Source organism: Chlorocebus sabaeus, chromosome 12, assembly GCF_047675955.1.
Source record: "Chlorocebus sabaeus isolate Y175 chromosome 12, mChlSab1.0.hap1, whole genome shotgun sequence".
Lineage (NCBI taxonomy): Eukaryota > Metazoa > Chordata > Mammalia > Primates > Cercopithecidae > Chlorocebus > Chlorocebus sabaeus.
In genome coordinates, this window is record NC_132915.1 from 61,980,464 (window position 1) to 61,995,541 (window position 15,078).

A 15,078-nucleotide genomic window follows, 5' to 3' on the forward strand; every position below is an offset into this window, starting at 1 on the left:
GAACCACCGAGGTATGCCTGTATGTATACCCTTCAGGTATAATATACTGAACAGCGTCTCCCAAATAAATCACTTTTTTTTTTTTTTTCTGAGACAAGGTCTCATTCTGTTGCCCAGGCTGGGTGCAGGGCATCATCACAGCTCACTGCAGCCTCAACTTCCTTGGGCTAAAGTGGTCCTCCAGCCTCAGCCTCCTGAGTAGCTGGGACTACAGACACACACCACCATGCCTTGCTAATTTATTTTATTTTTTATGGAGATGGGGGTCTCACCATGTTGCCTATACTGGTCTGAAACTCCTGGCCTCAAGCGATCCTCCTGTCTTGACCTCCCAAACTGCAGGGATTATAGGTAGGAGCCACGCCCGGCCTAAATCATTCTTAATATGGTCTCCTGGTATTCGTTTCTCCTAAAACCCAAATCCTATTTAACTTTCAAGCCTCACCTCCTCCCTAAGGCCTTCACTGAGCTGTCTTCTCTTCTCTACATCTTATTATTGGATGTGGACAAACTACCCTCACAGTTCTCTGAATGTTTAATGTGGATGTAATTCTACTTTCCAAACAAGATTATAATCTCCCTGCTAACAGACTGCATCACTGTCTACGCATTCACAAAACAATGAGGGGGGTTTCTGGAGATCACTGTCCTAGGCTAGGCCTGGCCTTTACTTCAGGATCCCCTGGTTTTCAGCATACCTTTATCAAGTGCATACTATGTGCTAGGCACTATGCTAAATGTCTTACTTACATGGTCTCATTTTAATACTCACAACTCCATTCTAAGAAGAGAAAATTAAGGATGAGAAGATAAGTAACATGTTCAAGTAACATAGCCAATATGTGCCAGAGCTACGATTTGAATTCCAAAGAATGGGTTCTTAACCACTGCATCATATAACTTTTGGCTTCACTCATTTGATCATTCAGTCAAAATTACTACACTCCTGTGTACCTTGTGCCATTCTAGTGCTGGGAATAAAGAGATAATATATGAGCCCAGCCTTCAAAAAACTCAGTCTTAGCCAGGCATGGCAGCATGTACCTGTAGTCCTTGCTACTTGGGAGACTGAGGTAGAAGGATTACTTGAGCCTAGGGGTTCAAGTCCAGCTTGGGCAACACACCAAGACCTCATCTATAAAACACTAAATCTTGTAGAGGAGAGAAACACAAACAATTATATTAATAGTAGATGTGGTAAATACGATTACTGCTCTGTACAAAGGGTGGAAGCATAATGCTGGAGTACCCAACCAAGACTGGGAGGAAGGAGGTGTCAGGAAAAAATTTCCTGGACGAGGTGGACCTAAACTTTATAAATAAGTCCCATTTATAAACTGGGTTAATTAGGTGAAAAGGAGCAGCCTAATTAGGTGAGGAGGAGGAGGTGGAGAAAGGAAACAGGGAGAAGATTCCAAGCAAAGAGAACAAGGGCAAATACACAAAGAAGAAATAGCACAGTACCCATGAAGATGCCATTCAGTGAGCTGGAACCTAAAGCATGAGGCAGAGAAGAGGCTGGAGACACAGGCAGGGTTCAGATGAGGCAGAGCCCTGGCTGAGAAGCTCAAACTTGAGAACTTTCAATGGATTTTGCAAGCCAATAGACAATGAATGTTTGCTGAATGAATTAGAGAAAAGAATGGATGAATGCATGGACAGATCTTTAAAGATTAACCAGGAATTTGATGCAGACTTGTTTCCAAAGACCATCTGGGAGTGGAGGGGAGTACTGTGGAGAACAGATATAGGGGAATAGGCCTAGAAGCAGGGAAATCAGTTAGAAGGCCATGATATTGCAGATAAAAGGACAACAGTAGAGATGGAGAAGACTACATAGATTTGAGAGATGTTTAGCAGCTAAAACTATCAGGACTTAGTGATGAATGTGGTAAGAGTTAAGTCCAGGAAAGACGCTGAGTTCAGTTTCAGTCATCTGAATTTGAAGTGTCTGTGGGACTTGCAGGCAGAGATGTCCAGAAGGATAGTCAGAGGTGAGGGTAAAGCTCAGAGAGGTCTAAGCTGACAACTTCAATTTGGGAGCATGTAGGAAGTTGTTAAAACCAAGCCAGCTGATGGGTTCACTCAGGCAATGTGTACAGAATGAAAATAACAGTTTTTCATTGCTCATATGCCAAAGTAACAAACAACAGAAACACCCAACATTTAGGGAAGGAGGAAAATGACTACCCATAGCAGAAATGACTGGTAAGAAAGGCACATGAAGAACAGCTAGAATGTAAATTCCTTAAGAGAAAACACTTTATCTGCCTTGTTCATCTCTGTATCCCAATCAATACTTGTTGAATAAATCATCTGAGAGCACTGACATGTAAAGCAAAGAAGAAGGGAGTAAGAGGGATGACCAAGTTCCAAAAGCAGCAAAGAGATCCAGCAATAATTGGAAAATGCCTATCTGGTTTGATAATCAGTCACTGGTGACCTTGGGGTGAAATTTCAGGGGAATGATGGGTCTGAGAGCTAGATACAGAAGGAAACAAAAGGTGAGGAAATGGAGGCAGAGTTTAGAATACTCATTAAAACAGTTTAGATATAAAGGGAAAGAAAGTTATTGGATGACAGCTAAAGTTAAAATGGATCACCAAGGACTTTTTCTTTCTTCAGCAGGGGGAATTGTCAGAGATCTGAGAAACCTGGCCTTGTTTATACATGACTGGAAGACAGAAATGACAAATGAAAACAAGGTATCATAAGTGACAGCATAAAATATCAGAAGCAAATACAAAGAAATTGCTTTGATTAGAAAGACAATTCATCCTCTGAGACAAAAGGAAAAGTAAAGGGTATAAATCTTGATGACTTTAAAAGGGAAAGCAGAGGCAGAAATGTGAGGGAAAGCACGTCTCATGACCCTAATTTTCTCCATAAAATAAAAGGTAACAAAGAGTAGGTGTCTGGGAACTTAATGGACAGTCGAAGAAAACCAATATAGAACAGTGGCGACGATCAAGGCCTCTGAAGTCGGATTGCTTGAATTCAAATATTGGTTCTACCACCTACTCGCTGTGTGACTTGGGGCAAGTTATTTAACCTCTCCAAGTCTTCATTCCCTCAAGTGTCAAGCGGTATTAACAATTGCTCTGCACCATGGGATTGTCACAAGAGCTAAAGGACAAAGTATGTAAAGCTCAGTGTCTGATAAAAAGCATTCAACACTATTATTGCTGTTGTTAATAGTGAAGGTAGGGCAAGCAGAAGCTGTGGACATATAAAAAGATCATTTGAGAGCAATAACTGTGGTGAAACCCCATCTCTACTAAAAATACAAAAAATTAGCCAGGCGTCATGGCACACGCCTGTAATCCCAGCTACTTGGGAGGCTGAGACAGGAGAATCACTTGAACCCGGGAGGCGGAGGTTGCAGTGAGCCGAGATCGTGCCGTTGAACTCCAGCCTGGGTAACAGAGTGAGACTCTGTCTCAAAAATACAAGAGAAGAGAAGACAAGACAGAAAGAAAAGCAATAACTGTATAAGAAGAACGAGCACAAATCTGTATTGTCTCGCATATGAACAATCCCAAAAAGTTCCAAACCTAGACCACAGTAATTCCAAATAGAAATTTCATCCCTGCTATGTTGAGCCACTATCACTGGTATGTATGGGGAAAGGCTTTTTTTTTTTTTTTTTTTTTTTTTTTTTTGAGACGGAGTTTCGCTCTTGGCATGCCCAGGCTGAAGTGCAATGGCGCGATCTCGGCTCACTGCAACCTCCGCCTCCCGGGTTCAAGAGAGTCTCCTGCCTTGCCCTCCCGAGTAGCTGGGATTACAGGCATGCGTCATCACACCTGGCTAATTTTGTATTTTTAGTAGAGACGGGGATTCTCCATGTCGGTCAGGTTGGTCTCGAACTCCCGACCTCCGGTGATCCGCCCGCCTCGGCCTCCCAAAGTGCTGGGATTACAGGCATGAGCCACCGCGCCCGGCCAAGGATTGCTTCTTCTGGCATTCCTACAAGGCCTGTTGAGGATGCTGCTAAGGTCCCTCAAGTGCCTTTCACGAAGCATTTCTAGCGGAAACGCTGTCCTTCCCGACAAACTGGGCCGCCTCCGTGGTTGGCCAGGGCCTACTCTCTAATATTTTTTCTGCTGGTGTTGTAAGCAAGGTACGTACAGGTGTCGGGAGCACACGTGAACAAACACAAAGTGGGTCGAAGACCAACAGGAGCGTCCGCTGAAGCAGCCCAAGGGAGTAGGACGGGAGGACAGAGAAAGCAGCCGCCAGAGCAGCGAATGAAAGCAGCGTCATTCAAGGCACATCACTCAAGGGTAGGAGCTGCCTCGGCCTAACGCTCACCCGCGGCACTGAGCCCAGCCAGCAGAGGAGATAGGCTGACAACCGCCTTACCTCCAGACGTCGGAGACGGACAAATTCACGTTACTCATCTGTGCCTCGCCGCTTCCGGCGCTGCGGGATGACATCAGAAGCCGACTGGAGCGCGGCCAGTGATGTCAGCAGCACCTCTCTAACGGATTGGCTGAAAGAATCTTGCCCAGTTCCCAGATCAAAAAGCGTCCGCCCCAATTGGGTTCTCCCTGGGCCGTGGTCCACGTGAGGATCGTGGCAGTTATGCCTGTAGGAACCAGCTCTCTCACCATCGCTCTACCTGAGGGCCACTCGCCTGTCACTGCCTCACAGTCTCTGAATTGGGTGACATTTCAGACCCAGTCCCTCTGTGGACGTTTCTAGGTGGCTGTGCAGCTTCTCGATACTCCATAAGGAGATGTTCACAACCTTTAAGGCCATCTCTACTGCTGCAGACAACCTGCTGTAGCACTGCCCACTTGCTTTTTAAACTATAGTCCGCTTTCTCCCTTGTGCAGGGAGGAAAGAATGGAGAACCTGCACAGAAGGGGAAACCTGCTAAGATTTTTGTAGTGCGTCTACACTAAATGAACTGAGGGGCAATCCGGAGAAAAAAAAAGCAAGATGCAGGGATAAGATGCGTGTACTCATTTTTTACAGCAATTCCAGAACGTTCCCTAAGAATCATATTGCAATTATTCAAAGGCATTTTGGCAGAAGGAACAATCCCTATCTCGTTGGTAAAAGTATAGTTTATAATTTTTCTCAAATACAACACACTGGCAAAGATTCTTTGGTTGAATTACGTTTCTGAATTTTCTGCTAGGCCCATCTGTGCACTTCCCTGTAAAATCCAGTTTTAGCACAGACCCTGGCTAAGTCAGTTTAGCAAGAACCACCACCACCACCCCGCCTTATGTGGTTATTCTCAATATCTGATCAGGTTCCTTAGTCGCCACCATCCCCCAGGTGATGTCTGATTATGTTGGCCTGTCTCCAGCAAGAATCCTATTAGGTCTATTTAGCCAGAATCTCCTTTACCCCTGATGTTTCCTCTTAGTAATTTTCCATCCACTGACCCCTACACAGCTCCTTGGTCATAAATTCTCAATTGCCCATGCTGCTGTTCGGAGTTGAGCCCAATCTCTCTTCCACTGCAAAACCCTGTTGCAGTGAGCTCTATATACCTATCATGAAGTTCCTGAATAAAGTCCTCCTTACCATGCTTCAGCAAGTATCATTGAATTTTTTTTTCTTTAACAAAATTGAGACTTACGGAGTCACATTCTTTATCAAGGTGGAGTATCGTTTCCTTCCATGGAAAAGCAGAGACTTAACAGTATGATGGAGCTATTAGAGCTTTCAAGACAGAAGGTGGGAGGATGTTCCAAGAAACACAGAAGACAGGCTTGCTTTTGTTAGCAGAGAAGATGCAGGTTTATATTAGGGTCATATGAAGAAGTGGGAAAACACAAGCAGCATCTCAGCAGCCACACAGGCCTTACAGCTAAGGAATGTTGTTCACAACTGCTTAAGATAAAAAGAGGCAACTCTGGTGACATGACCAGTTTTGTTGTTCCCTCAGAATTAAGCATCCCTCTCAGTTAAGAGTGCTTCTTTGACCTGCCTTTGTGTGTCCTGCATCCAAAAGTTGGATTGGATCATTCTAATTACATTATTCACTATATAATGTGCAAAATTGGGCAGAGTTTCCATGTCCTGCTTGTTAGGCCTAGTCCATTGTCTATAGTGTATTAGTGGCCAGAAAAGCAAGATCACACAGCACAATGCATAGCTAAATGTATGGCAGGCAGTTAAGACTATCAGGAACTTCATACTGCCATGCAACTAATCACCAGAACTTTTTCATCTTGAAAAACTGAAACTCGGCCAGGCACGGTGGTTCATGCCTGTAATTACAGCACTTTGGGAGGCCAAGGCAGGCGGATTACCTGAGGTCAGGAGTTCGAGACTAGCCTGGCGTGGCGGCACTCACCTGTAGTCCCAGCTACTCGGGAGGCTGAGGCAGGAGAATTGCTTGAACCCGGGAGGCAGAGGTTGCAGTGAGCTGAGATCACTCCACTGCACTCCAGCCTGGGCGATAGAGCAAGACTCTGTCTCAAAAAAAAAGGAAAAAAAAAAAAAAAAAAAAACTCCGTATCAATTAAATAGCTTCCTATTTTCCCTCCCCCAACACCTGGCAACCACCATTCTACTTACAGTTTTCATGAGTCTGACCACTCTAGGTACCTCATATAAGTAAAATCAAACGGTATTTGCCCTTTTGTGACTGGCTTATTTCACTTAATATAATGTTCTCAAGTTTCATCCACATTGTATCATGTGTAAAAAGTTCCTTTTTAAAGCTGAATAACACTCCATTGCATGTACACACCATACTTTATCCATTCATCCATCTGTGGATATTCCACCATTTGGCTATTGTGAATAATGCTGCTATGAACATGAGTGTATAAATATCTCTTCGAGATCCTGTTTTCACAATTTGCAATTGCAAAGACATGGAACCAACCTAAGTGCCCATCAACTGATGAGTGCATAAAGAAAATGTGGTACATATACACTATGGAATACTACTCAGCCATAAAGAAGAATGAAATAATGTCTTTTGCAGCAACTTGAATGGAACTGGAGGCCATTTTTCTAAGTGAAATAACTCAGGAATGGAAAACAAAATACCACACGTTCTCACTTATAATTGGCAGTGAAGCTTTGGGTATGTAAAGGCATACAGAGTGGTATAATGGACACTGGAGATTCAGAAGCAGGGAGAGTGGGAGGAAGGTGAGAGATTTTTTAAAACTACATATTAGGCTGGGCGCGGTGGCTCAAGCCTGTAATCCCAGCACTTTGGGAGGCCGAGACGGGTGGATCACGAGGTCAGGAGATCGAGACCATCCTGCCTAACACGGTGAAACCCCGTCTCTACTAAAAAATACAACAAACTAGCCGGGCGAGCTGGCGGGCGCCTGTAGTCCCAGCTACTCGGGAGGCTGAGGCAGGAGAATGGCGTGAACCCCGGAGGCAGAGCTTGCAGTGAGCTGAGATCCGGCCACTGCACTCCAGCCTGGGCGACAGAGCGAGACTCCGTCTCAAAAAATAAAAAAATAAAAAAACTACATATTGGGTGTAACTACTATTCGGGTGATAGGTATACTAAAATTTCAGACTTCACCATTATACAATTAATCCATGAAACCAAAAACCATTTGTACCCCTAAAGCCATTGAATTTTTTTTTTTGTTTTTTTTTTGAGACGGAGTCTCGCTCTGTCGCCCAGGCTGGAGTGCAGTGGCCGGATCTCAGCTCACTGCAAGCTCCGCCTCCCGGGTTTACGCCATTCTCCTGCCTCGGCCTCCGGAGTAGCTGGGACTATAGGCGCCCGCCAGCTCGCCCGGCTAGTTTTTTGTATTTTTTAGTAGAGACGGGGTTTCACCGTGTTAGCCAGGATGGTCTCCACCTCCTGACCTCCTGATCCGCCCGTCTCGGCCTCCCAAAGTGCTGGGATTACAGGCTTGAGCCATCGCGCCCGGCCCTGTTGTAGGAGTTCTTTATGTATTCTGGATACTGACCTCTGATCAAATATAAGATTCCCATTTCATAGGGTGCTTTTCACTCTGCTTGCTGGCTGTATCCCTGGATGCACAAAACTTAATTTTGAAGTACTTCAATTTACCTATTTTTACTTTTGCTGCCTGTCTTTTGATGTTATATCCAAGAAAACATTGCCAAATCTGTCATAAAGCTTTTCCCCTTTGTTTTCTTCTAAGAGTTTTATAGTTTTCGGTATTATGTTTAGGTCTTTGATCCATTTTTGAGGTATGGTTTTTTTTGTTTTTGTTTTTGTGAGACAGTCTTGCTCTGTCGCCCAGGCTGGAGTGCAGTGATGCAATCACAGCTTACTGCAGCCTCGACCACCCAGACTCAAACAATCCTCCCACTTCAGCCTCCCAAGTAGCTGGGACTATAGGCATGTCCCATCAAGCCTGGCTAATTTTTTTTTTTATAGAGACAGAGGTCTTGCTATGTTGCCCAGGCTGATCTTGAACTCCTGGGCTCAAGCGGTCCTCCTGCCTCAGCCTCCCAAAGTGCTGGCATTACAGGTGTGAGCCAGTGTACCTGTCCTTGAGTTCATTTTCTGTACTATGTAAGGTAAAGCTCCAACTTCAATTTTTTGCACGTGGATACCTAGATTTTAGCAATACCATTTGTTGAAAAGACTGCCCTTTCCTCACTGAATGGTATTGACATACTTATTGAATATCATTTAGTCATTTATGCAAGGATTTATTTCTGGGATTTCTATTGTATTCCATCAGTCTGTATGTCTGTCTTTATGCTAGTACTGCACTGTTTTGATTACTATAGCTTTGTAATACTTTTTGAAATCAGGAAGTATAAGAACTTTATTGGGTTTTTTTTGTTTGTTTGTTTTGAGGATTGTCTTTGGCTACTCTGCCTAGGGTTTTGTTGTTTGTTTAACTCCAATGGTTAGAAATGAGATCTCATATGAAAACCCAGATTCTGGCTGGGCTCAGTGGCTTATGCCTGTAATCCCAGCATTTGGGAAAATGAGTCAGGAGGATAGACTGAGGCAAGGAGTCCAAGATCAGCCCAGCCAACATAGCAAGACCCTGTCTCTACAAAAAACTTTTAATAGAAATTTTTTTAAAAATCAGGATTCCTGATATCTTGGGGGGAAAACTCCATAAATCTACCCAAGTCCAACAACAAACAGCTAGAATTGTGAGTAGTTGCCATGTGCTCTCCAGTTTGCCACAATCTCCACCCACTCACTTATATAACCTGTCTGGCCCCCTGACAGCCCTTCTTTCTTTAAGATTTTGAGACTTCTGTTCTAAGGGAAAAGCAGTTGGAGGCAGAAGTACCTACCTGGTCTAAGGGAAAAGCAGGTGAAGCCAGAGGCTGTGGTTGCCTGGTCCAGAGACTTGCTCAGAAGGAAAAAATATGAAATTCTGAGAGAGTATAGCTGGGACACCTCATTTTGTTTTGGCATTTTGGGAAAGTTGTATTAGTCAGAGTTCTCCAGAAAACAGCAGGGAGGGAGAGGGTTGTGAGGGTATCAAGAAAGACCTATCTGGCCGGGCGCGGTGGCTCACACCTGTAATCCCAGCACTTTGGGAGGCCGAGGCAGGCGGAACACATGGTCAGGAGAACAAGAAGATCATCCTGGCTAACATGGCGAAACCCCATCTCTACTAAAAATACAATAAAATTAGCCGGGCGTAGTGGCGGGTGCTTGTAGTCCCAGCTACCTGGGAGGCTGAGGCAGGAGAATGGCATGAACCCGGGAGGCGGAGCTTGCAGTGAGCCTAGATCGTGCCACTGCACTCCAGCCTGGGCAACAGAGCAAGACTCCATCTCAAATAAAAAAAAGAAAAGAAAAAAAGAAAGGCCTATCTGAGGAAAGGACAATTAAACTGAGTCCAGAAAGACAGAAAGGAAACAAACACATCAAGACTTGATGGCCGGGCGCGGTGGCTCAAGCCTGTAATCCCAGCACTTTGGGAGGCCGAGACGGGCGGATCACGAGGTCAGGAGATGGAGACCATCCTGCCTAACACGGTGAAACCCCGTCTCTACTAAAAAATACAAAAAAACTAGCCGGGCAAGGTGGTGGGCCCCTGTAGTCCCAGCTACTCGGGAGACTGAGGCAGGAGAATGGCGGGAACCTGGGAGGCGGAGCTTGCCGTAAGCCCAGATTGCGCCACTGCACTCCAGCCTGGGCGAGACTCCGTCTCAAAAAAAAAACGACTTGGTGGAAGCATATTCTAGGTCTGTGATCCAAACTAAGGAAAGAGCATGCACAAAGGCCCAATAGCAGGGTTTTTAGATTATTTTTTTAGGGCTGCTAGAAGTCCAGTGGAGGTGAAAATCCAATGGAGTTAGTGAAAGAAAGATAAGGAAGCCTGAGCAAGGACAATAGTAAACCATTTAAGAACTGTATGTGGATTCATCATTCAATGAAAAACCCCTAAAGAGTTAGTTACGAAGCGACATATTTGATGTTCATTTTATGAAGGTCATTGTGGCTGCTGTGAGCAAGAATGGACTAGTGGGGGTGGCAAAAGCAGAAAAGTGGAAAGCGGTTAGCAGTTTACTGATGCAGTGCAAAGGACACTGGCAGCCTGAACGAAGGGACAGAAGTTCACTGACTCAAGGGAGACTTGGGGGCAGCATCAGCTGGACAAGACAAAACATACTCTTTTCTGTAGGCAGTCCTAGGTCTGATGCCAAATCATAAAAGTTATTTAGTGGTGATAGAATGAAAATCCAGTGAAACATAAATTTAGTTGCATGTTTCGTATGTCCAAAATCTTCTTACTGCAAGAACTGCGACATTGCCTTCTCTGACCATATACAGGTCTAAAGTGGGGGATTTATGCTACTGAGAGTAATGAAAATGATGTTTTTAAAAAAAAAAAAAAAAGTAGGTAAACATGTTTTCTCACCCCTAGGGTAAAACAACTTTGATGTGTGTACCACACTGTCTCCCCAACGCTCCCCAGCAAGACTGAGCCCAGGCTGCCCAGAGGGGTACCCTGCCTATCAACCCGTCCTCTTCTGGTTTCCTTCCCATCCCTGAATCACTTCTTCACTCCCCTACTGGTAATTCTTGGGATCATCTCCAAAGTACTAGCATTCCAAATCCTTGTGACAGTGTCTGCTCTGGGGGAATCCAACCTAATGCACTCCTCCTATTTTCTAATGATATCATTTCATTTAGGTAAGTTAACCTCCTACTGCTTCCCAATTTCATTGTGTCATGGCACAAAGATAAAATTCTAATATTTGCAGAACACATGGGGGTAAATCTGAGGGGAGGCCTACGAGGAGCTTGGTGAAAAAACTTTCCTTATGTTTTCTTTATAATTATACATAATAATATAAATAAAAAACAAAGTATTGGGGAACATAATGTTGATTTTGGCTACATATCCAAGTAGAATATTTTTAGATTTTTTTCATGAGGAAATTGAGCATATTTCTGTAAATATAACCTTTATGACGTTAAGGTTTCATGATAAAATAGCTATACAATTTCTAAGATTTTTTTTTTTTTAATTAGAGACAGAGTCTCACTATGTTACCCAGGCTGGTCTCAAACTCTTGGCCTCAAGGAGTCCTCCAGCCTCGGCCTCCCAAAGTGCTGGAATTACAGGTGTGAACCACCACACACAGCTTCTGATTAAGTTTTTTTTTTTTTTTAAGATGGAGTCTCACTCTGTCACCCAGGCTGGAGTACAGTGGCACGATCTTGGCTCACTGCAACCTCCACCTCCCTAGTTCAAGCAATTCTCCTGCCTCAGCCTCCCCCGTAGCTGGGATTACAGGCATGTGCCACCATGCCCAGCTAATTTTTGTATTTTTAGTAGAGACGGGCTTTTGCCATGTTGGCAAGGCTGGTATCGAACTTCTGACCTCAGGTGACACACCCACCTCTACCTCCCAAAGTGGCGTGAGCCACCGCATAGGCCTGATTAAGATTTTTTAATGATAATCTTTTCAAATTCTTGGTAATCATACCTGTAATTGGGACACCAGTTAAGCAGTTCTGTTCTATACATTACAGTGTAAACATGATGATGTATCCATAAACTACACCCTGTAAATTCACTTTACAATCTTCCAACTATAATTTACACTCTATTATTTTCAACTCCCACTTTTAGGACTGGTTAACTTCTCCCACTATGTGCTGATTTCTTGAATCTAACTCTTAACTCTTTCAAGGATCTAATTTTTAAGAGTTTAGGAGATGATTACTATAATCCCAAGCACCAACATTCATATCATTGGTGGTTTGTGTGAAAATTTTATTTCAATTCAGCAATGCTGATCTGTGTAAATCACAGATCTTATAGTGGTCTATCCTAAAACTTCTCATAAACATTAAGAAGAAAGGCACAGGAATGCCTTCTAACTTACCCTGCTTTGCCTTCCACCACCTCTTTAGTCCTCGCCTTGTACCAGCAATATTGAACTTCTTACCCTTCCCCCACCTCAATACATCAGTATATTGAGTTCCTTGATGTTCATGCTATTCTCTCTGGAATGTTATTCTTTCTTTTCTCCCTAATTCACTCTTGCCCCCTCCAATCCAATCACACTGCAACTAAAAAAAACTATTTCACACACCTATAATCCCAGCACTTTAGGAGGCCGAGGCAGGAAGACTGCTTGAGACCAGAAGTTTGAGACCAGGCTGGGCAACAAAGTGAGACCCTGTCTCTATAAAAAAAATAAATAAATAACTTAGCCAGGCACGGTGGTATGTGCCTGTGATCCTGGCTACTTGGGAGACTGAGGAAAGAGGACTTCTTGAGCCCAGAAGTCCAAGACTGCAGTAAGCCATGATTATGCCACTCCAGCCCTCCAGCCCAGGCAACAGGGCGATACCCTGTGTCTAAAAAAAAAAAATAAGAAGGGAAAAAATATTTTTCAAAACACTAACAAACCTGGTCATGTCACTCCCCTGCTTAAATCTTTTACCAATGCTCAAATTAAGAATAAACTCCCTTGTTTGGTCAGTTTTACAGAAGTTCTTGTCCATCTCTCTAATCTCATCTACCACTCTCTCCTTGCCTATTTGCCCAACCACAGGGCCTTTTTTTCAATCTCTTAAACCCACTCAGTCAAGAATCTTGGGTTGAAACTTAGAAACTTCTCTGGCTACTTTAAAGACTGCTGGGGCTGCCTTCTGCACCATCTCCAAACCATAAGAACCTTATAGTATCTGGGCCCTCAATCTCACAATCACAGACAGGCAACAGTAGTTCCCAGAACAGGAGGGCCTGGGCTCTTGGCACTGTCAGACCAGCTCCTCTTACTAGTCAAGTGGGAGAGACATGGCTATAGGAGCCCACACAGATACCCAAATCCCATAATCTCAGGGCTTTGGCCTCCAGTCAGATGAAACCAAAGCAACTCTAGCTCTCCATTGGCTGGTACATTCATTCATTCATTCAACTCTGAGCAACTTCTACATGTCAGGAATCACTCTAGGAGCTGGGGCTACCACGGTGAACAAAACAAAGTTCCTGCTTTTGCCGGGCATGGTGGCTCACGCCTGTAATCCCAGCACTTTGGGAGGCTGAGGTGGGTGGATCACCTGAGGTCAGAAGTTCAAGACCAGCCTGCTCAACATGGTGAAACCCCGTCTCTACTAAATATACAAAAATTAGCTGGGCGTGGTGGCAGGTGCCTGTAATCCCAGCTACTCAGGAGGGTGAGGCAGAAGAATCGCTTGAACCTGGGAGGCAGAGGTTGCAGTGAGCTGAGATCATGCCATTGTGCTCCAGCCTGGGAAACAAGAGCGAAACTTCGTTCAAAAAAAAAAAAAAAGTTCCTGCTTTCAAGGAGCTTACAATCTAAACAGGTTAAGCAGACCATAAGCAAAGAAAGATACAGGTCTTGTGAGGGTAAATGCTACAAAGAAAAAATGAGTGGGATACAGAAAGTGGTGAGGATGGCTGGGTGCGGTGACTAATGCCTGTAATCCCAGCACGTTGGATGGCCAAGGCAGGTCGATTGCCTGAGCTCAGGAGTTCAAGACCAGCCTAGCCAACATAGTGAAACCCCTTTTTTACTAACAAGTACAAAAATTAGCAGAGCGTGGTGGTGCATGCCTGTAATCCCAGTTACTTGGGAGGCTGAGGCATGAAAATTGCTTGAACCTGAGAGGGAGAGGTTGCAGTGAGTTGAGATTGTGCCACTGCACTACAGCCTCGGTGACAGAATGAGACTCTGTCTCAAAAAAAAAGAAAAAAAAATGGTGAGAATGTCTTGGTAGTGTGGAAGGCCTCTCTTAAGCACAGACCTGAAAGAAGAAGAAAGTCATGTGGATATCTGGGTGAAATGAGGAACCATTAAAGGATTTTAATCAGTGGCGTGCCATATTTTTTAAAAGTTTACTCTAATTATTTTATGGCACCAGGATCTTAAAGAGAGGGAATGGTTTCCAATTCTGCATTTCTTTAAACTGTATCCACTCATCAAACACTTAGAGTGCCTTCTCTGTGTCAGGCAGTGGGGTCCATATTGAGTCAACAAGCCAGACACAGCCCCTCCCGTTAAGGAGCTTTCAGTCTAGTGAGGACAGTTGCAGCACACGCTCACCTTTCACAGCCTCAGCGCTGAGCTGTTCCACTCTCCCGAACTTGCAGTCCCCTTACTGCTAGTCTTTCCAATATTGCATTGCTGCTTTCTCCCACTTGTCTTTCTTACTGCACTTCAGACTGGACGTCCAGTGGCATTTTCCCGAGCATGGTTTGGTTCCTCTTGACAACAAATTTGAATGTCTACACATTTACACCATTCAGACAACCCTGAGACACTCCTACTTTGTCATTCTTTTCACAAGCAAAGCTCCAGCTCTCTCTGTCAAAATAATACAATTTCATCAACTGTCTTCACCATACTTTTAACCACAGTAAAACTTCTGCTTTCATAGAATAATATTGCTCCTAAATTATGAGGCCTATAACAAAAATTTTAACCACTCTCCAAAGGGCTTTGATTCACAAGAGACCTTACTTTCAACCTGTGTGACTTCTTGGATATTTTAGGGAGAGAGGATATAGCATATGTGATTAAAGAAAAAAAAAACACAAAATTTTTTAGAAAATGTATATTTAGCCTTTCTCTCTGTGGTAGCCAATTACTTTAGTAGACCTAATTGATTCTTGTACCTTTCAGAATTCCTACCCTTGC

The 15,078-nt window shown here is 44.0% G+C and overlaps 1 protein-coding gene across 7 annotated transcripts in view; it reads right to left on the bottom strand.

The window, feature by feature from the left end:
- Window positions 1-15,078, bottom strand: part of APTX (aprataxin) — a 49,133-nt gene that overhangs the window by 25,184 nt on the left and 8,871 nt on the right. For 2 of the 7 annotated variants that reach the window (XM_007969017.3, XM_073021714.1), the window contains exon 1: window positions 4,366-4,458. The exons of 1 other annotated variant lie outside the window; for it this stretch is intronic. In XM_007969017.3, coding sequence (XP_007967208.2) covers window positions 4,366-4,439 — 74 coding nt within the window. In that variant the 5' untranslated portion in view covers window positions 4,440-4,458. 4 more of the 7 variants (XM_073021720.1, XM_007969019.3, XM_073021716.1 and 1 more) reach the window with 4 other exon arrangements.